Consider the following 23,656-nt stretch of genomic DNA (forward strand, 5'->3'; position numbering starts at 1 on the left):
ATAGAGCATTTATTGCATCGACCTCTGTTCCATCAGATTTGCTCAAATAATCAGCAAACCTGGTTTAAAAAAGCAGATAAAGCAACAGCTAACAGCACAACGCCTCTCTCCTATTCGACCTAGAGAGTTTGTGTGTATGCATTGATATGTTGGCTACATTTGCCTTCTTTAAAAAATATATATATGTAGTTCTGTCCTTGAGCTGTTCTTGTCTATTAATGTTCTGTATTATGTCATGTTTTGTGTGGACCCCAGGAAGAGTAGCTGCTGCTTTTGCAACAGCTAATGCGGATCCTAATAAAATACCAAAAATACCAAAATATGAATTGAGCATTGACAAACAATTTACTAAGTCAAATGACCTGTGTTGGTAGTGTAAAATTAGGTTGTGCCTCTGTCTCTTGATGTTTTCTAATTCTCCCTGTATTCCTCTGGCCTTCTCCATGCCTGGCGATTTGACTGTCAACACGTTCTGCTCTGAAGGGGGTAAGTTATATTGTAATACTCTAATACACATTTGAAATGAGTCCATACTATAGTGGTCATGAAATTGGTAAAGGAGAGCTGTCACGCCTTATAGCGATAATCCCTCACGTGTGTTTGGAGACAGGATGTGTGGGCTAGAGGACTCATACGAACAGGCATACAGAAGGAGGCCAATACCAGTCTGCCCACCATAGGCATTCAACAGACAGGAGTAGGAGAGGGGTGAAGTTACATTGGGTCGTTGAATTAACTGTTATCATACATGGAGGGTTCGTGTCCCCAATCAGAATGAACTGAAACTTGTACTCTGACATGGCAAAGTCAGCGTGTATCAGTGAAAGGAGAGGGTATTCTGTATCTGTTTAGATCGTCTCCCTGTTTGTCAGTGGGCTTACATCCGTAGCTTATGGGTTGTCTTGGACAAGTAACAAAACAAGCTAGCATACTAACGACAGTTGGATTCCCGCTGAATTCATATACTGTGCCTTGATCTCACCCTGCTCCCTCGAACCCCTAGTTAAACGCCCTTTACCTTCAATGTAAAGCTCAAAGTACACATTAAAGGGGCTTTGAACTTTCAGGAAATTGTAGAAGTGAAAGGTGGTCTCCTTTATCTTGAAAAAGCAGCATACAGTATCTACAGTACATGCCTTCTGTATGCTTTAGCTCCTACCACACATATATTTACTGTTTTTCTTTTACCCACCGTAAAGAGATTCTCAAGTACTTTTGTATTCTTTTTAGCCAGTAGTTCTGAAAGTAGCGCTCACGAGCCAAAAGTGGTCCCTGAAAACTGCGTACTATGTCTAGGGCTGTGGTGGTCATGATATTTTGTCAGACGATTATTGTCATGCAAAAGAATGCCGGTCTCGTGTTAAATTGACCGTTAATTAACATAAACACGTTTAGCATCGCCAGGCCTCAACGAATACAAGCCGCATACAAGCCGCTGATGGGCGCCTTTGGAACATCTACATTTAAAAAAGTTTAATAAATCAATTGAATATACAGTGCATTCGGATAGTATTCAGACCCCTTGCCGTTTTCCACATTTTGAAAGTAGCACAGCTATTCAGGTCTCTCCAGAGATGTTAGATCGGGTTCAGGTCCGGGCTCTGGCTGGGCCACTCAAGGACAATTCAGAGACTTGACCCGAAGCCACTCCTGTGTTGTCTTGGCTGTGTGCTTAGGGTAGTTGTCCTGTTGGAAGGTGAACCTTCGCTCCAGTCTGAGGTTCTGAGAGCTCTGGAGCAGGTTTTCATCAAGGATCTCTCTGTACTTTGCTCCGTTCATCTTTCCCTCAATCCTGATTAGTCTCCCAGTCCCTGCCGCTGAAAATCATCCCCGCAACATGATGCTGCCACCATCATGCTTCACCGTAGGGATGGTGCCAGGTTCACTCCAGATGTAACACTTGGCATTCGGGCCAAAGAGTTCAATCTTGGTTTCATCAGACCAGAGAATTGCATTTCTCATGGTCTGAGAGTCTTTAGGTACCTTTTGGTAAACTCCAAGCGGGCTGTCATGTGCCTTTTACTGAGGAGTGGCTTCCGTCTGGCCACTCTACCATGAAGGCCTGATTGGTGGAGTGCTTCAGAGATGGTTGTCCTTCTGGAATGTTCTACAATCTCCAAAGAGGAACTGTCAACTGTGAGACCGTATATAGACAGGTGTGTGCCTTTCCAAATCATGTCCAATCAATCTAATTTACCACAGGTGGAGTCCAATCAAGTTGTAGAAACATCTCAAGGATGATCAAGGGAAACAGGATGCACCTGAGCTCAATTTCGAGGCTCATAGCAAAGTTTCTGAATACTTAGGTAAATAAGGCATTTCTGTTTTATTTTTAATTAATTAGCAACAGTTCCTAAAAGACTGTTTTTGCTTTGTCATTATAATACAAAATAATAATTTAATCCATAATAGAGTAAAGCTGTACCGTAACAAAATGTGGAAAAATTAAAGGGGTCTGAATACTTTCCAAATGCACTGTATATAGGCCCATGCTTATACATAAGCTCTAATATGCATATGGGTGTTTTGAATTAATCATCACCTTAGAAAGCGCTGTCCATTTCGTTGTGTTAGGCTTTGAAACAACATCCACAGCAACCATGTTTTCCACTCAGTTTTAACCTATTATTGAACATCTTTCTTCAAATTGATCATTCACCGTGAGGTGAGTTTTTAAAAGTACAAACTGTTTTGATGATAAGTGTTTGATGTGATTTTCAATTGCATTTGCATCGATGACAGAGTCCTTTAGAGGGACAATAGAGCCCTGCGTACCAGGCCATTAGCGACCTGATGATGTCCAGAGTGCATAAGAGGAGATTACCTTGCCTCAACGGTCACGTAGAATTTTACTGCGGTCATGACTGCCGGTGTGGCGGTAATACAGTCACCGCAACAGCTCTAACCATGTCACATATGTGCAGATATGTGCATCACGTCATTGCTCTTTCTCTCTCTGCTGTGTCTACTGAGCCGTTGCCCCCCCTGCAACCTCATTGGATAAAGCTGGGCAGGCCTCTAACTAGTTGTCACTCAAATGGGAGGGGCTGGAGCTCATTGGCTTGAACTTGAATTGCTAGGGGGCTGGCCCACGTGGGGGGACATGTAGGGAAAATGGCGCGGCACAACTTCAAGAAAACAGTTGCTTTCAAACTAGGGATTTTGTGGCTAATTGAGTTAAAACAGTAATTCTACATGTATGAACTACACATTGACACATCCCAGCCCAAAGCAGAGGTGTAAAACATACTTAGTCGCCAAAGTACCGGAGCATGTCTTTAATACCCATACAAATGTAGACCTCACAATACATACTCACACAGTACAGAATGTTAAGTGCATTACGTTTATGCACAGCAAATTAATCTGCTCAACATCCACACGCTCACATCCATCCACACCTATTTTCAGTGGACAATTGGATAAATGTATTTAAAGACCCATTTGGAAGGAAAGTGACCAGAAAGAAACACAGAGGAAACAGTCACAGTACGGTGTTTCAGCTTGTCTGATAGCTCCCTAGATGCACTCTAGATCAAAGAGTCTCCCGGGCCCCGTATAAAGTCTCTGTTGTGATAAGAGTTCAGCATGACTGTGTTCCAGGGCCTCACACAGACCCATTACTCTATCAATACTGACATCAAAGTCTCACCCGGGTTGTCACTTAACTTCTCTCTGACGAAGAAAACGGCGTTCAAGTTTCGGAGCACTGTGTTTCGTATGATAATGGCGCCAGAGAATGACTCGGTGTGAGTCAGGGGTAGTAGCCCACATTAGATGGGAGTAAACACACAGATTCCTCACGCGTCAAAGCACGACGTGTCATTTGGTTAGGGATGATATCAGAATGTACAGATAGAACCGTTCAGACTGATGCAGATGGACAGAATGAGAGACACACCGGTTATAAAAAATTAAAAAACTGCTAACAAATACTTCACTCTGCCGTTCGCAATCCATATTCCAAAGCACTGCCCACAGACCTGGTGCTCTAAGATCCCCGTTGGATTTTATGACACAGCATGAGCAAAATGAGAGTTGAGTTCATAACACTGATTTGTTTTGTTTGGGACTGTTAGGGCTACACAGCGCTTCACCTGGCCTCTATACATGGACACCAGCACGTCATCCAGCTCCTGATCAACATCTACAGTAAGTGATTACACCGACCTGACTCGCTTACTCTACTTTTGTTCTAATCATAATGCAGCTTGTCTATCTGATATCTTTGCCGTAATCAGACCCTCAACGCACACCAGAAACGCGTTCCTACAACTGTTTGCCTACGACTACTGTTCTTGCACATGTGTTACATTGTAGCTGCTGTAAAGTGTTTAAAATGCGTATTGCACACAGGATATGACATATGGGTTCAGGCTCGGACACTGCGAGAGAAGGCTGGATATGCAGATCATGCATTCGAGGCTTGTCGGAAAGCCAATCTAAAGAATAGCGCATCCCAAATGACCTTGGTTAGAGCTGAAACAGAGCACCAAACTCCTCCATCAGACGACAAGGCTAGACGCTGCCGAGCCAACTCTCAAAAGATAGCAAAAGGAGAGGCGGATAAGTACATATGGGCTCTAATGTGTCTAACCAAGCTATGAAGCCCAGTGGAGCAATTCATGATCAAGTTGTGCATATCAAATGGTGCCCTATTCCCTATATAGTGCACTACTTTTGACCGGAGCCATATGGGCCCTTCCTCTAGGCCCTGGTCAAAAGTAGTGCACTATATAGGGAATAGGGTGGCATTTGGGACTCAGACTCAAATCTGCAGGATCCCTGTGGTGGTGTGCCAGGTCAGAGGCCTTGGTTGTGGAACCCTCCTGCCAGTATAGACAGCCATATGCTTAGAGTCAGCCTGTACCATTCACCCAGACACACAGGCCCTCAGCGTCGCTGTCTTCAGACACTCTCTCTGTACACAAAAGCATGTTTCCATATGGCCAATGAGAATAATGAGTCTGGTATCTCTCTGCCAAGTACCCCCCTCTACAAATCCCTTTTTTTTGTGTCTTTCAGAGTCAATGAGATTGAGGCGAGGTAGGGAGGGAGGCAGGGAGGGAGGGAGGATGGGCGTTTGGCCTGTCAGTCAAGTGCTCCTGTTGCTGTGTGACAGTTTAGCTCAGGGATAGGCAACCCTGGTCCTGGAGTGCCGCGGGCACTTCATGTTTTTGATTGAACTAACCTGAAAGACCAGGTGTGCTGTGTCTTGTTTTGCACGCTTTGTACAAAATAATAAAATACAAGACGACAGGATCTTTCTAAACATAGCTGTTTATTAGTTAGCTATAACTGGCATGTTCATGTGTCTCCGGCCATGATCAACTGGAAAAAATGACCTCATGACCTGGGTGGTCTTAACCAATCATATCACAGTATAATACGACGGTAGAATGCAACCAATGCATGCTCTGTAGTTTGAACTCAAGGTAAGTAACCATTTATTTTGCATACTGCACCAACTGCATCAACATAACAGACTCTGAAACAATGACTCAACATACTGTTACTTTTAAAATAAAGATTTCTCAGCAACTCAGCTTTTCACTGTAGCAATGACATCAAAACGTTTCAAATGAATTCAATACCAAAGCATTTCAAGTTAACTTTTTAAAAACAAGTTTATAGTCTGGAACTCTTTTAGGGCAGCGATCAAACTACACCCTTTGACATTTCACAGATTTAGGACAGCTCTAGGCTTGACCTCTCTTCCTGAACCTTGTGTGATATGAAGCTGAGCATGCTTCTGTGTCAGTCAACAGTTCTTGTGGTGTTGCAGGTAAGTATGGTGTATGTTGTGCTGTGTGTGTGTGTGTTTAGTCCATCGCGTTCTCTTTCAGGGAAACAGTTAATCTCGTCAGTGTGTTGTTCTTTTGTGTTCAGTAGGTGACGAAAATTGCGGCGGTACACCGCTCCTTCTGCGGTGCGGACGTGATATGAATGTTGTGTCAGCTGGCTGGATGACGACTGCTGGCCTCCAGAGGCCATGCTCCTGGATTCTAACTGACTCTCCGCCGTTCAGTGGTGGCAGTGGTCTAGCTGACCTGTTGTAGGATCGCTTTTGGTGGTGTTGTTTCTGTGCACGTTTTGCATGGACTTCCTTGTAGCTGATGATTTCAGACTACAGCTGCTGGTTGGTGCTGGGAAGGATTGAGCGAACTCTGCTGCTCATCAATAGCTGGGCTGGTGATTTGAAGTTGTCAGCTGGAGTGATTCAGCATTCAAGGAGACAGAAGTAGGGGTCCATCTTGTCTGCATTTGCTTTGTCCATGCAATCTGCATCGATTTTTCAGCAAGGCCATTACTTTGAGGGTAATGTGAGCTTGTGGCGATGTGTGTGAATGCTTTATCTAAATATTCTGCAAACGGAAATACACAATGGACAAAAAAACATTTCAGGTACTCCTCATCTCTCAGCCACAGAATACCAGGGTATACCTGGTGTTCTTTCTAGAATAAGAGCAAGCGTATATTGTGGTAGAAAGGGCAATAGAGGATAAAATGAGTTTCATTCTCTATTTTTTTGAGGTCACAATAGTTACATAGGCTTTTCTCTTCCATTTCACCACAATACTGACCTGTTTCAATACGCAGAGGCAATATCCCTGATCTTACCTGTGCACATAGCGATCTCTTGCTTTTAGGTAGGTTATACATAACATATCTCTCACACACAAATTCACCCTTAATCAAACAAAAGGTTCTCAATTTGGGTTTATGATTAATCTCCTCCACCCATTTTTTTTTTCATATTGCATCAACAGTTTTTTAATCATATCTATGTCTCCCTTAATTTGGTTTTCGTACAGATGTTCACAGTCAGACTGTTGAAAAAGGTCAGACATTTCAATTGCCCCAGGCTCCACCTATGGATAGATCTCATTGAAAAACTTGACTAGCTATTCTGGCAGTTGGCATGTCCAACAGTCTATTCCAAAGTCTCACCATACATGCCTTCCATCTCACCTCACAGGGTTCCCAGCCCATGTCCCCAGTTATTGCAGGTACAGGTGCAAACGTATGGACACCTAAAAAGTAACGTACTGCTCTGTTATGGACATAGTACCTGTTTGTGCAAAGTGTGTGCAAAGCTGTCATCAAGGCAAAGGGTTGCTATATGAAGAATCTCAAATATAAAATATATTTTTGATTTGTTTAACACTTTTTTGGTTACTACATTATTCCATATGTGTTATTTCATAGGTTTGATGTCTTCATTATTATTTTACATTGTAGAAAATAGTAAAAATAAAGAACAACAAATGAGAATAGGTGTTCTAAAACTTTTGACCAGTAGTGTATGTAAATAGCATCTGCTTCTGTATATAGGTGTACTTGACTTAACCATTTACTATAGGGGGAGGATGCATCTCTACCCCATGTGGACTGTTCAGGTGGCAAATTGCATGAAAACACAAGAAAACAATATTCTGGCTCCCTATGTTCAAAGCACAAATCAATAATTCCTTCTATGGCTTTATTGATCATTTCAATTTTATTTGCATTCATCATATCAAACTTTACACATATTCCCATTCCCGCAGAGCCTCTGGGGGATTTCACATTAGTTTTGATGTTGAGTCCATGCCATTACATACCCTCCAATATCAATAGTTTCTTGCAGATGCAAATGCTTTTCATTTATTGAGATATTGTCTGGGTTTAAGTATTTTAGTATCGTTATTTGTAATTTATTGTTTAAGGTAGTCCATCCGTTAACATTTCAATGCGGATTTGAAATCGAATCTCGTAGGGGATGGGAAGCCCCTCAGTATGTAGTAGGTCTGTCCACCCCATGTCCTTGTCCACATTGTCCCTCTGGTTGATCTCGTTTCATGACCCATCCGCTTCCCATGACGAAATAGTCCTTTCCTCCTGGTATTTCCCTCAGCAGCTTCTTGAAGTTCAGGTGATCGGTGTGGGACTTGGCTGATCGAAGGAAGACTTTGTCATAATCAGGATGGCCTCGCAGCTTCTTTTTGTTTCATAACAGAGACACTTTTTCCTTCACGGACCGTCACGCCACCTTCACAACCCCGGGACCTTTACCTCTGCCCCTCATCCTCTCAACTGCAATCACCTCTGTTTCGCATCCTAAGGCCTACCGACGTCAACTGGTTCACTTTGGAGATTTAGGTCCTCGTTTTCATCAGCTGGAAGTCCAGCAAACATGATAGAACTTTGTTGTTTTGGCAGCACCTATACTCCCAGATCCTAGGAATTATACACGGGACTCCAGACATCCAACTTCAAGAGCTATGTGGTCTTGTAGCTACTTGTTATTATTCTCCAGTTGAGTCAGCAAAGGTGTATGATTATCAACTTTACTTTTCATTCCTTTTTCAATACTAAGCTTCATTTCGTCCATCATCTTTTTTATTTTTGTACCTAGACTCCTTATCTCCGTCATGAGATTAGCCATGCTTTTGGCACTTTCTTTGATAAATTCGGCTCCATGCTATTGGCACTTTCTTTGATAAATTCGGCTCCATGCTATTGGCACTTTCTTTGATAAATTCGGCTCTGTGCTATTGGCACTTTCTTTGATAAATTCGGCTCCATGCTATTGGCACTTTCTTTGATAAATTCGGCTCCATGCTATTGGCACTTTCTTTGATAAATTCGGCTCCATGCTATTGGCACTTTCTTTGATAAATTCGGCTCTGTGCTATTGGCACTTTCTTTGATAAATTCGGCTCCATGCTATTGGCACTTTCTTTGATAAATTCGGCTCCATGCTATTGGCACTTTCTTTGATAAATTCGGCTCCATGCTATTGGCACTTTCTTTGATAAATTCGGCTGGCACCTTTGTGCTATTGGCACTTTCTTTGATAAATTCGGCTCCGTGCTATTGGCACTTTCTTTGATGAATTCGGCTCCGTGCTATTGGCACTTTCTTTGATAAATTCGGCTCCGTGCTATTGGCACTTTCTTTGATAAATTCGGCTCCATGCTATTGGCACTTTCTTTCTTTGATAAATTCGGCTCCATGCTTTTCTCACCACTGCGTAGATTTCTACCAGAGTCCATATCTTTTAAGCTTTTCTGTTATTGCCTTTCAAGGTAGATAGCCAGCTAAATGTATAGCTAGGCTCGCCAGATTACTCTCCAAACATTCCCCGACATGACTGTCAATTGACTGTCTGTCACCCTCACGCGATTCAGACTTGCCTCCATTTACGGGCCGGTCTCTTTAAAAAGTTTTGAAAGAGTTTGGTTCCATAAAGAAGCAGCAGCGTTTTTAACTTATGTTTGGGGCAAATCCAATATAACACATTACTGAGTACCACTCGCCATATTTTCAAGCATAGTGGTGGCTATGCTTGTAATCATTAAGGACTGGGGAGTTTTTCAGGATAAAAAAATAAACGGAATGGAGTTAAGTACAGGCAAAATACTAGAGGAGGTTCAGTCTGCTCTCCACCAGACACTGGAAGATGAATTCACCTTTCAGCAGGACAATAACCTAAAACACAAGGCCAAATCTACACTGGAGTTGCTTACCAAGAAGAAAGTGAACGTTCCTGAGTGGCCGAGTTAGTTTTTTCTGCTTGAAAATCTAAGTTAAGACCTGAAAATGGTCATCCTACAATGATCAACAACTAATTTGACAGAGTTGAAGAACTCTGAAAATAATAAAGGGCAAATGTTGCACAATCCAGGTGTGGAAAGCTCTTAGAGACGTACCCATAAAGATTTACAGCTGTAATCGCTGCCAAAGGGATTCTAACATACACTACATTACCAAAATGTTGGTCCCACCTTTACTGCTATAACAGCCTCCACTCTTCTGCGAAAGCTATCCACCAGATGTTGTAACATTTCTGCGGGGACTTGCTTCCATTCAGCAACAAGTGCATTCGTGAGGTCGGGCACTGATGTAGGGCGGTTCGGCCTGGCTCACAGTCGGCATTCCAATTCATCCCAAAGGTGTTCGATGGGATTGAGGTTAGAGCTCTGTGCAGGCCGGTCAAGTTCTTCCACACTCTTCCCGACACAGCATTTCTGTACGGACCTCGCTTTGTGTATGGGGGCAATGTCAAGCTGAAACAGGAAAGGGCCTTCCCCAAACTGTTGCCACAAAGTTGGAAGCACAGAATTGTCTAGAATGTAATTGTATGCTGTAGCGTTAAGATTTCTCTTCACTGGAACTTAGGGGTCTAGCCAGAACCATGAAAAACAGCCCCAGACCACTATACCTCCTCCATCAAACTTTACAGTTGTCACTATGCATTGGGGCAGGTAGTGTTTTCTTGTCATCCGTCAAATCCAGATTGGTCCGTCTGACTGCCAGATCACTCCAGAGAACGCGTTTCCATTACTGCAGAGTCCAATGGTGGCGAGCTTTACACCACTCCAGCCAACTCTTGGCATTGCACATGGTTATCTTAGGCTTGTGTGCATCTGAAGCTCCCGATGAACAGTTCTTGTGCTGACATTGCTTCCAGAGCCAGTTTGGAACTAGGCGATTTTTACGCGCTTCAGCCCTCGCCAATCGCATTTGTTGAGCTTGTGTGGCCTACCACTTCGCGGTTGAGACGTTGTTGCTCCTAGACATTTCCACTTCACAATAACAGCACTTTCAGTTGACCAGGGCAGGTTAGCAGGGCAGACATTTGACAAACTAAGTTGTTGGAAAGGTGGCATCCTATGACGGTGTCACGTTGAAAATCACTGAGCTCTTCAGTAAGGTCATTCTACTGCCAGTGTTTGTCAATGTAGACTGCATGACTGTGTGCTTTGTTTTTTTCACCTATCAGCAACGGGTGTGGCTGAAATAGCTGAATCCACTCATTTGAAGGGGTATCAACATACTTTTTGTATGTATAGTGTATATTGACTCGGGGTTGAATACTTATCTAATCAAGATATATTAGCGTTTTATTTTTCATAATTGTCTTTACAAATGTTAGTATTTTGAGTAGGTCTTTGACAAAAAAACAACAACAATTAAATCCATTTTAAACGCACTTTGTAACACAACAAAAATGTGGGAAAAGACTAGGGGTGTGAATACTTTCTGAAGGCACTGTAGAGAGATAGGTGAGTCTCTGCAGACAGACACGCAGCAGTAGTTGTCTAACTCTTGTTTACCAGAGCTGCAAGGGAGTGTCAGTAGGAGGAAACTGTCGGTAATGAACAGAGTCAGTTACACATCCATTACTGTCTCTGTGTGAGCGAGAAAACAACCTCTGTGGGCCCTCTACCTCATTTAAACTGCTTTATAATTGCTTGGTCTACACAGATATGTACATCTACAGTATCATGTACATTTGTGGGGGGAAATAAGTACTCTGACTGAATTTACAGTTTTTTTACCCAACTATTGTAAATGTATCATATTCACAGTCCAATCAACAAATAACAGGAATTTGCATCAATTACACAGACAGGATGATCTTCATAATACTCATGTTTATATTATATTATCCAATAGATTGACTTTTTGGCATTCCTTTCTGAAACTATACCAATGGACATATTGTTTACCCTTGGCCTGTTTTTATCTACAGTGCCCTAGGACTGTATGTATTAAGCATCTCGGAGTAAGAGAGCTGTTTTAGGATCAGTTTTGCCTTTTAGATCACAATTAATAAGATTACATGGACAGGGGGGACTTGCCCCTCATCTGCATATGGTCATGAGAGGTTTAAATGCTGTTTTGCATCAAGCAGCCCCAAAATGGCAATCAAAGCAGACACAGCACACCCTTATTCATTCAGATTGGATTGGCAGGGCTGGCAGATGGTAACTGTGCGTCTGCAGCGAGAGGGAGAGAACCTGAATACAGAATGAGACGTTTTAAAATCGGTGGATCCTGTGTCATTCATTCTGAAGAGGTATTACAGGCTGTTGATTTGCCTTCAGAAAGAATAGAGGAGCTGCTGACCTTTCTCTCAGTCACTCTCTCTCTGCCCGCCCTCCTCTCAAAAGCACAATTCCCTCTCCTCCACTGCATGTTATCTCAGATAATTACCTGCCGCCTTTCTCCAGAGTCCCTGGGGGCCTCTCTCTCCCTCCCTCTCACTCAGCCGCTCCATTGTGGAAGGGAATGGAGGAGGAAAAGAGGAAAGTAAAAAGGAGAGTGGAGGGGGAGTTTTCAGCCCATCTTCCTGCTAGCCAACAAGCTATTTCTTAATGAGGCTCTCAGGTATTGGTGGTGGAGGCTCCCCTCCCAGTTGAGAGCCTCCGTACACAAGAGTGTAACAGTGATGAGCATTGTGGGAAAACACGGGGCCAATAGCCAGAGACCGCACCACCTCCCGCCCATCACACTGTGGAGATGAGTTTTAATGACACCCCACAGGTACTTCTTTAAAAAAACGTCAGATACAGGAGCTGAGGAGCAAGTCGCTCCTGTGTCCTTCACTCCTGTTCACTCACTGACAGTTTGAGATACGACTCAAAACCATTAGTGCTGCTGGCCTACAGTATGAGCCAGCTGAACTGCCTCTAGCCTAGTTTCTAGTCTACTGTGTGTGTGTGTGAGTGAGGGATTTAGGGAATACACTATCATATTATTTGCTATTTTGCATGTTATGAATGGATTTATATGTAAATAAATGAATTATTGGGACCATATCAAATGATCTCCTGACTTTGCAAGTCAGATATGTTCAAAATCTAGTGTCTTGCACAGTGAGCTCAGAAAGTATTGGGGCAGTGACACATTTTTGTGTTGTTTTGGCTCTGTATTCCAACACTTTGGATTTGAAATTCTACAATATCTATGAGGTTAAAGTGCACACTGTCAGCTTTAATTTGAGATGTTCATCCATATCGGGGGAAAATACCATCAAATTAAAGCTGATAGTCTGCACTTTAACCTCATAGTCATTGTATAATTTCAAAGTGTTGGAGTACAGACCCAAAACAACTGCAAACAATTGTCACTGTCCCAATACTTTTGGGCCTCACTGTATGTCTAAGTATCGATATACAGAAAATATCTTCTTCCCCATTTGATCAGATGCCAGAACTAACATCAGGGACTACCATGGCAAGCTTGCAGCCCATTACTGGAGTGGCAATGCTGATGTGTTCAACAAACCAGGCTCGCAGTCATGTAAGTGCTTTTACTGTGTGGCCTTCCTGTGGTTTCCTCTTGTAGCTAAGTGGAACACCACATCCACCACAACAGTTAGTCAATCCATGTAGTAGGCATAGTGGGTGGTGTTGTTTCAGGCGTCTCATCCACTAATGGTGTAGTTTGGTATAGTTTGAGTAGAGCTGTTGTAATTAATGGGTTGCAAGTGTCCTTTCATGTGTCCTCTCGCTTTCTGTAGACCATGGCATGCCGATACTGATGAAACATGCCTTTTTGGTCCTCCCCCTCTCAGGTGGGAAATGGTCATCAAAAGGAGGAAGAAAGGTCCAGCGCTACACCAACCTACCCTCTCTGCTCCTCTCTCGCTCGCGGAGCCAGGGGAACCTCAACAACCTGGAGTTTGGGACTGCGCCTCAGACCCCACGGCCCCCCCGCTCCCCATCCAGTATAGACTTCCACAGCTTCCAATCCCCACAGCTCTATGGAGATCATTTCTGATTAAAGATAGATAATAATTATTTTATTTTGCATCCCAAATGGCACCCTATTCCCTATATAGTGCATATATATATATATACACACACACACACACAAAAGGAGTGAACCATGTAGGGAATAGGGTGCCATTTGGGACGTAATCTTATTTTTCTATTACGATCATGGCTATATCATGGCTATAAAGTATGATTGGTCACTTCAGAGAAGCACAAAAGGATTTGATTGATTGAAAGTTAAAGTTGTTCAACTGTCTGGCACAGGTCTCTCTCCTTACTATGGAATTTAGCATGTACACTGAACATAAATATGAACGCAACATGTAAAGTGTTGGTCCCATTTTTTTAATGAGCTGAAATCAAAGATCCCAGAAATATTCCATATGCACAAAAATAATATTTCTCTCAAATTTTGTGCACAAATTTGTTAACATCCCTGTTAGTGAGCATTTCTCCTTTGCCAAGATAATTCACAATTGGCCCAGTGTTATCCAGGTTTGGTCAGGGTAGGATGTCATTGTAAATAAGAATTTGTTCTTAACTGACTTGCCTAGTTAAATAATAGTTAACATTATAATAAATTACACAGGTACGCCTTGTGCTGGAGACAATAAAAGGCCACTCTAAAATGCTGATTTTTATCACACATCACAATGCCACAGGTGTCTCAAGTTTTGAGGGAGCGTGCAATTGGCGTGCTGACTGCAGGAATGTGCACCAGAGCTGTTGCCAGAGAATATAATGTTCATTTCTCTACCATAATGTTGTTTTAGAGAATTTAACAGTACGTCCAACCCGCCTCACAACCGGAGACCACGTGAATGGCGTTGTGTGGGTGAGCGGTTTGCTAATGTCAATGAGTGCCCTATGGTGGCGGTCGAGTTATGGTACTCGGGCAGGCATAAGCTACAGAGAACTTGCATGTTATTGATGTCAACTTGAATGCACAAAAATACCTTGACGAGATCCTGATGCCCATTGGAGACCTGTATCTGTGACCAACAGATGCATATCTGTATTCCCAGTCATGTGAAATCTATAGATTAGGGCCCAATTAATTTATTTCAATTGACTGATTTCCTCATATGAACTGTAACTCAGTAATATCAATGAAATTGTTGCGTGTTCAGTATAGCTAGCTACTCTCGCTTTTACCTTTGTTGATATATATTTTCAGAAGTGTATTAGATTTATGAACGCTCTCCTTGCATTCATGATTGGATTCCACTGGGCACCAACTCGTTGAATCAACATTGTTTCAATGCAATTTGTCAATGTATTGTGACATACAATCTACGTGGAAACTACGTTGGATTTGAAAAAGTAATCAGCTGCGGTTTTGAGAATGAAATTGGGACCACAGGATTATGTCATCATGGTAACTACATTTCAACATAGACAAACCTTGAATAAAATATGTTGAATGTCTACCATTCAAACAACGTCAGTTCTTCAACGTTATATCCACTCTCAGACAAAAAAAAACAATCGGCTGGGCAGCACCTGTTACTGGAGAATGTATCTATCTACAGCTACCCTTTGGTCTCCCATCCAACTGTTTTCTCATGTAGTTCTATGGCTACTTAAGCAGCCCATATGACAGTGCAGCCCTTGTAGACTAGCACAGGAAAGCAGCGTCACAGATGAAAGGAGAAACTCGTGATCAAACCTGCGTTAGTAAGTAGACTATCGTTGGTAGAGCGCATGCGGCTCGCGTTGCTCGCTCCGACTGTCAAACAAACGTTGCGATTTTTAGATTTTTTTTTCATGAAAGTAATGCAAAGTAATATAACGGGTATAATAAACTGGGTGGTTGAGACCTGAATGCTGATCGTCTGAAATCTGCGGTGTACCACGGATATGAAGAAAAAAAATACGGTGGTAACCAGTATCCAGGCAAGAACAGCCCTTAGCTGTGGTATATTGGCGGTACACCACACCTCCTTGGGCCTTATTGCTTAAATAAAACGCATGACTTTCCAGACAAAGTAATATTGTAAAGTAACATGTTACTTCTGTTAAATGTAACAGGTAATACGTAATATTTTACTTTTTCAAGTAACTAATCCCAACACTGATCCCAAATGACTTGCATAATAATAAAGTCACTGATCTTAATGCAATTGACAAAAATACCCCTTATTTTAGCAAAGGTATAAGTACTGTAATTACGTGCTTGTATTTAAAAAATAACAATACATGTGACGTATAAATAAAGGTATTTAGGTAATATTGGTATATTAGGACTTGGATATGTGGGGTTATAAGGTATTTCAGATGTATTTTTTTAATTGAATGGGATCCTATGGGAAAATGGCATAACATGATTTTCCTATAAAGTATCTAAATATGTGGGATATGTCTTGGGATATCAAAAAACAGTGTAGGTAACTGCTAAAATAGTTACACGTCAAAATAGGGGATAGCCTCCTTTAAAGGAGAACTACACTTCCAGATTTGGCCCATGACTGGAGGCAAACAAGAGTTGTCTGGGGGTGTGGTTTGATGTGGTGTTTCTTGGGTGTGTCTTTGCCATTCAATCACAACAAATACGTGCAGTAGTGAGTATGGCGAGGCAAACTAAGTTATCTTTGCTATGGAGAGAACAAAGTTTTAAGTTGAGGACTTCTCCCTTCCCGACTGACCATCTCAAGATGGTCAGCTAATTCAGTTCTCAGTTCTTTGTGGAGGCTAAAGCGTGCGACCTTGTGTTTAGCCAAGCTGACGGCAGCTAGCTAGCAAAGCTTGGTGATAGCTGCAGCTGACTGTCCTATCTAGCTGATATTTCTCTGTCAAATCAGTTATGGCAAGATAGCAAGAGCCAGTGTCTGGAATGTGTTTCAAATGAAACTTGTTCTACAACACCTTGCTACGAAAGTAGCTTGCAACTTAGTTGCAATGTTTCATTATGACATGTAAATACATGTTACTGTGGAAATGATATCAACTACTGCAAGTTGAATGTCGGGGTATTCAGTCAGCTCAGCTGTCCTACAGCAAAATACTCTATAACTGGCTAGTTTTGTCTCATCTCTCCTTGTGTCCGCTGTTAGATCACCTTACAGGTGTAGGTTACATATGGACATTGCACAAACATCGCCCAGCTTGAGTGTAGATACATCAACAACAACAAAAATTGATGGATGTGTTTGTGTTAAGTTTTCTGCTGTAAATGTCAGTATGCCTACATTGTACTTTACAAATCAAAATCAGAATAGCGCAAACAGGCTCTAACCAGAATAGAAAGAGGAGTTGAGGTCCCGCGGCACAACTGAGCAAGATTTTCTAATGATCAATTAACCTTTTAAAATTATAAACATGGATTAGCTAACACAACATGCCATTGGAACACAGGAGTGATGGTTTCTGATAATGGGCCTCTGTACACCTATATAGATATTCCATAAAAAAATCTGCCATTTACAGCTACAATAGTCATTTACAACATTAACAATGTCTACACTGTATTTTTTATCAATTTGATGTTATTTTATTGGGCGAATAAAGGTGTTTCTGATATTACTAAACACTTGTGATGTCCTGTCTTCTTAGTAATCACTTTTTGTCCCGTCTGAGGTGTTTTCCAGTGCCAGTAGATCAGCTCCAGGCCCCTCGTCACAGATACTGCTCATGAAAGATCCTGACTTACAGATCCAATCCATCTCCTATGAGAGAGAGAGAGAGAGAGAGAGAGAGAGAGAGAGAGAGACTCACCTTCAGTGTTGGGGAAGCTACTCCGAAAATATATTTTACCAGGCTACCAATTACTTCACAACGAAAGAAGTTAAGCTACAATAAACTACCCCAATGAAAAAGATACATTAGTTAAAAGTTACCATTTAGTGAAAAATATGTGACCAACTGGCTCGATTCGGTCTTATATATAACATTGTGTTTTTTACATTGGATAAAAGTATAGACAGAGCTAGAAAATGGTATATCATGCACGACAGTTGAGGAACAAGGGGAAAGTAATTCTGCTTTGAAACTTGTAACCCCACCTTTGAGAAAATGAACCTTGTTTTGGTACACCTCCTGGAGAGCTCTTCTTCGTTTACACCCATTCAGCATCGTTCACACCATCTTAAGCCTTAGCCCCATCCATCTCCTTAAGGATTTACATGTGAGGCAATGTGCTATTCAGAGTGGGTATGGTAGTGTACTAAACAACCAAAGATTTCAAGACTAAAGACTGGTTTATACTACTTCTATCTATATGTCTATAGACACTTGTCGTGGTGACATCATGAACATTCTATTGTCGCTCGACATCAAACTTGCAGTTGATGTTGTGAAAAAGTATAAACACAAAATGACAGGATGCATGACATCAGCAGCCTGGTTGTCCAAAATAGCATAACTGGTGTATTTTAACACCAATAAACCGAACCGTTTAAAAATGAATTTAGTATATGTCAATCTAGCAAACCAGGCAACTAAAAGCAACTTTCTAACCAATGTTTTGATTAGTTTCTAGCTTGTTTGCTAGCTAGCGAACGTTAAGTTAGCTGGCTAGCCAGTTCAAATAATGACCATACCATACAGCTGTCTTAACTTTAGCTAATTTGTATTCATTATTACAGGAAAATAAACTCACAACAAGATAATTTTTTACAAGTTAAGGGTGAGCTAACTACAGAAAATAAGCAGGGCTTTCTACCTGAGAATTTTAGAACTTGGACACTGTCTCGTTGGCCTAACATTATATCCTAATTTGATTTTGGTGCAGGTCATGTTGTTCTTCACATTACCATCTCTGGTACACACACACTATATCAAATAAAAGTCATGTTTATTTGTCCCATGCACAGGATACAGAAGGTGTAAACAGTACAGTGAAATGGTTACTTGCATAGTGGAGTCTTTTGTTTAGACATGAAGCTAGCTAGCTAAACAATGAACCATAATCCCAATTCATAATGTTAGTAGCCTGCATGAACCTGCTGGTAGCTAAGGCTAACCAACTAGCTGGGTTCAATGTTAGCTAGCTAACATTAGGCTATAACTAGCAATGCAAATGGTTCTGAGATACAAATCATATTACTACACAGATCATACACGTAACATTAGCTAGAGAGCCAGCCAGCAAATGTTAGCTAACTAGCTAACTGTACACGTTAACTTGCAATGAAAAGGACTTCTGACAAAATTTGAAATGTATAATAACTGAAAAGGTAGCTAGCCAGACTCTTTTACCCATATACATGGATGAATGCTCCTCTCTCTCTCTGTCATGGATGCCATGTGGTTGCCCTTAGTTTGAAGATGTAATCCGTAGACAGGTGTTTTATACAACAGGCTTGTTCGGTTTGTTCTCTTTTCGACTCCCTCTACATTATTTGCAATCAAGCGCCCAAAACACTACCTAGATTTGAATTTAGTTGAACTACCACCAAGCTACTGCAAAATGTAGATAAATTACTAGTTGAACTACATGTAGTTCACTACCTCCCCAACACTTGTCACCATACAGTCATGGAAGCCAACAGTAAATACACGGTTGAACATAGCCAATCCGAGATTATGATTCACAGTCAATGTGTCAGCATTGCCAGAAGATTTTGACCCTACCGTTATGCTTGTTTACACTGAGCTGCATTGGGGTTGGAAAGCAATCATGGCATATGGGAGGTAGGGTGCTGCAGCACCTCTGATAAATACATTTAAAAATGTAAATGCATTCACAAAATGATATTACTCCTGTGTGAACGTTCCATTAGCAGGAAAACACCATTCTCAAAAGTGACCACAAATGCAATTATGCATGTAACGCTTTTATTATAAAGGTGCATTTTTTGGGTGAAAATTATCTGCCCGAAACATAAAACGTGCTGTGTATGTATGCCAATTAGGCTCTACACCCATGTAAAGCAGATTAATGCGGTTCACTTTAAGAAGTTATTTGGCCACTTTAGTTGTGTTTCAAACCTTATCATAACATATAGGCCTATGGGTGCACATGAGGTGTGCGACTATGATTTGAAAACGTTTTTAAAAATGCATGCGTGTTTCACAAGTGAAAATATATCATTCACCAGTGATAGGCTAATAATGTCACCCAACACACACACTTCTTGATTTAATCTTGTCTTTACATATACTAAATAATATACACGTGAAAATTGTTTTTATTTTGAAGGGAACATTATTACGTACTGTCTCGAACTGGGCAGTGTAAAAAAATACGTAATCTATGTAATTAAATAGCGAACGGAGGACACTTTTTCCGTGGTTCATTTTCATGCCAGCCAGGTAGGTTATACTCCTGTTGTAAAGAGAAGCAATGTGGTTAATATTAGGAAAATTGATAAATAAATATAGTAGGTCTAGCCTATAGAAAGCTGATGGGATCCTCCTCTTTTTAATAAGGATCCGCCCCTTTTTTTCAATTTTCGCCTAAAATGACATTCTCAAGTCTAACTGCCTGTAGCTTAGGCCCAGAATCAAGGATATGCATATTCTTGGTACCATTTGAAAAGGAAACACTTTAAAGTTTGTGAATATGTGAAAGGAATGTAGGAGAATATAACACAATAGATCTGGTTAAAGATAATACAAAGAGAAAAACAACCGTTCTTTTGTATTTGTTTTGTATCATAATCTTTGGAATGCAAAAGAAAGGCCAAATGTGCCTAATTTGTTTATTCATAACTTTTCATGTTCAAAATTGTGCACTCTCTTCAAGCAATAGCATGGTATTATTTCACTGTAATAGCTACTGTAAATTAGACAGTGCAGTTAGATTAACAATCATTTAAGCTTTCTGCCAATATCAGATATGTCTATGTCCTGGGAAATTGTCTTGTTACTTATAACCTCATGCCATTCGCATTAGCCTAGCTCAATCGTGCCGTGGACAGGACACCAATCCCGAAGAAGTTCATAGAGTCCATCACTCTGTTTTCTCACACAATTGCATATCCTATAGAAATGTTGAGCAATATGAGCTCATGGGCTCTCATGAAGTGTTTGATTGCATTGATGTCAGAGTGATTAGAGGGACAATAGAGTGCTGAGTACCAGGCAGTTAGCAAGGTTGGTAGGCTAATAATGACCATCAGCAGTATCAGAGCTTACAGAAGCCTAATTACCGTGACTAAACGGTCACATGGAATTTGACTGCCGTCATGACTCGTGACCTGCAGTTTAGCGGTAATATGGTCACCGTAACAGCCCCAATTACAACCTATGTGTTGTGATTATTGCATTGTGTGCTCTATAACCTGTTAGTTCATATCCCTTGACACTGTGATATAGACAGTGCTTTCAGAAAGTATTCAGGCCCGTTGACTTTTTCCTCATCACGTTACAGCCTTATTCTAAAATTGTTTAAATACATAAAATTCCTCAGCAATCTACACACAACATCCCATAATGACAAAGCCATAACAGGTTTTTTAGAAATGTTTGCAGGAATACCTCATTTACATAAGTATTCAGACCCTTTGCTATGAGACTCGAAATTGAGCTCAGTGCATCCTGTTTCCATGGATCATTCTTGAGATGTTTCTACAACTTGATTGGAGTAAACCTGTGGTAAATTCAATTGATTGGACATTATTTGGAAAGGCATACACCTGTCTAAATAACATCCCACAGTTGACAGTGCATGTCAGAGCAAAAATAAAGCCACGAGGTCGAAGGAATTGTCTGTAGAGCTCCGAGACAGGATTTTATCGAGGCACAGATCTGGGGAAGGGTACCAACACATTTCTGCAGCATTGAAGGTTCCCAAGAACACAGTGGCCTCCATCATTCTTAAATTGAAGAAGTTTGGACCCATCAACACTCTTCCTAGAGCTGGTCGCCCAGCCAATCTGAGCAATCGGGGGAGAAGGACCTCGGTCAGGGAGGTGACCAGGAACCCGATGGTCACTCTGACAGATCTCTAGAGTTCCTCTGGAGATAAGAGAACATTCCAGAAGGACAACCATCTCTGAAGCACTCCACCAATCAGTGTGTGTGTGTGTGTGTGTGTGTGTGTGTGTGTGTGTGTGTGTGTGTGTGTGTGGGGGGGTTGTGCAAGTAGAAAAATGTGTTGACTTGCCCTTCTTATAGAGAAATGCCATTGCCATCCTCCTGTTTAATTTTGTCTAAACGGTCTATGATAAAGTACAATGCCAGGCCAGATCGTTAACATATGTTGAACTTCCACTCAGGCCAGGGGTACAATGTATGAATTTATGGTTGGATCAGAATCGATCAGAAACAATCAAAAATTGTTTTAAATTGTGAGCTCGGTGCGCAGTTTCTGCATAGATAAATCAGATCAAGCCTGAACTGTGCAATGTAGTAGGGAGTTGTAGTTTCCAACAAATTACCATAATCCTTTGCGCGCCTGGTTAATATTGTTCGGTCTTTGAGTAGCAGACAGGGCAACCGACATACTCACTCCGATCTCCTCATTTGTTTTTAGGAGCATATACCCACGTGGGTGATTGAAAGACGATCGAGGTCCCACACTCCAGTCCAGTTGGCTGCAGTAATGCACCTTAAAGTTGGTTGCAAATGCCATATAAAATCCACAGAAGAAGAGACTGAACTAGGAGATATTACTAGAAACTAACTAGGTTTCCCCTTTTATCTGTGGATTAATTGTCCGAGTAGAGAACACACAATTTTGTCTGACTAAAAATTTGTCAATATTCTACAAAGATCCAGCAACAAAAAAATACTTGTACATTTCAAGTAAAATAACAACTCAATGGTTATATTATGACAAATTAGCTAGCAACAGCAAGCTAGCTAGCTAAATGTCCATGAATGTTTCATATGTGTTCTTTATTTGTACGATTTTCTACATTGTAGAGTAATAGCGAAGACATCAAGAATATGAAAAAACACATATGGAATCATGAAGCAACCAAATAAGTGTAAAACAAATCAAAATACATTTTAGATTTGAGATTTTTCAAAGTAGCCACCCATTGCCACAGCTTTGCACACTCTTGGCATTCTGTCAACCAGCTTCTCCTGGAATGCTTTTCCAACAGTGTTGAAGGAGTTCCCACATATGCTGAGCACTTGTTGGGTGCTTTTCCTTCACCTCTGCGGTCCAAATCATCCCAACCCATCTCAATTGGGTTGAGCTCAGGGGATTGTAGAGGCCAGGTCATCTGATGCAGTACTGCATCACTCTCTTTCTTGGTCAAATAGCCCATACACAGCAAAATATATTATTATTTTTTATTTGTTTAACACTTTTTTGGTTACTACATGATTCCATGTGTTATTTCATAGTTTTGATGTCTTCACTATTATTCTACAATGTAGAAAATAGTACTAATAAAGAAAAACCCTTCAATAAATAGGTGTTTCCAAACGGATATATTTCAAAGCCTAACTTTAAATCCAGTGACTCTTTGCTCGACATCATGTGAAAATCAAAAGAAATCAGCCAAGACCTCAGAAAAAAATGTAGAACTCCACAAGTCTGTCTGGTTCATCCTTGGGAGCAATTTCCAAATGCCTGAAGGTATCGCGTTCATCTGTACAAACAATAGTACACAAGTATGGGACCACTCAGCCGTCATACCACTCAGGAAGGAGATGTGTTCTGTCTCCTAGAGATGAACGTACTTTGGTGCGAAAAGTGCAAATCAATCCCAGAACAACAGCAAAGGACCTTGTGAAGATGCCAGAGGAAACAGGTACAAAAGTATCTACATCCACAGTAAAACGAGACCTACTGTATATCGACATAACCTGAAAGGCCATTCAGCAAGGAAGAAGCCACTGCTCCAAAACCGCCATAAAAAAGCCAGACTACGTTTCGCAACTGCACATGGGAACAAAGATCGTACTTTTTGGAAAGATGTCCTCTGGTCTGATGAAACAAAAATAGAACTGTTTGGCCATAATGACCATCGTTATGTTTGGAGGAAAAAGGGAGAGGCTTGCAAGCCGAAGATCATCATCCCAACCGTGAAGCACGAGGGTGGCAGCATCATGTTGTGGGGGTGCTTTGCTGCAGGAGGGACTGGTACATTTCACAAAATTGATGGCATCATGAGGCAGGAAAATTATGGCGATATATTGAAGCAACATCTCAAGACATCAGTCAGGAAGTTAAAGCTTGGTCGCAAATGAGTCTTCCAAATGGACAA

At 41.3% G+C, this 23,656-nt stretch overlaps 1 protein-coding gene across 2 annotated transcripts in view; it reads left to right on the forward strand.

The window, feature by feature from the left end:
• LOC112252632 (ankyrin repeat domain-containing protein SOWAHC) overlaps positions 1–14,215 on the forward strand; it is a 60,982-nt gene extending 46,767 nt beyond the window's left edge. Inside the window, exons 5-7 of one of the 2 annotated variants that reach the window (XM_024424054.2) lie at positions 4,079–4,152; positions 12,979–13,074; positions 13,349–14,215. In XM_024424054.2, coding sequence (XP_024279822.1) covers positions 4,079–4,152; positions 12,979–13,074; positions 13,349–13,554 — 376 coding nt within the window. In that variant the 3' untranslated portion in view covers positions 13,555–14,215. Of the gene's footprint in view, positions 1–4,078; positions 4,153–5,199; positions 5,436–12,978; positions 13,075–13,348 lie in introns of those variants that run through there. The other variant, XR_002953868.2, reaches the window with a different exon arrangement.
• Positions 14,216–23,656: the final 9,441 nt, after the last annotated feature.

Source organism: Oncorhynchus tshawytscha, linkage group LG06, assembly GCF_018296145.1.
Source record: "Oncorhynchus tshawytscha isolate Ot180627B linkage group LG06, Otsh_v2.0, whole genome shotgun sequence".
Lineage (NCBI taxonomy): Eukaryota > Metazoa > Chordata > Actinopteri > Salmoniformes > Salmonidae > Oncorhynchus > Oncorhynchus tshawytscha.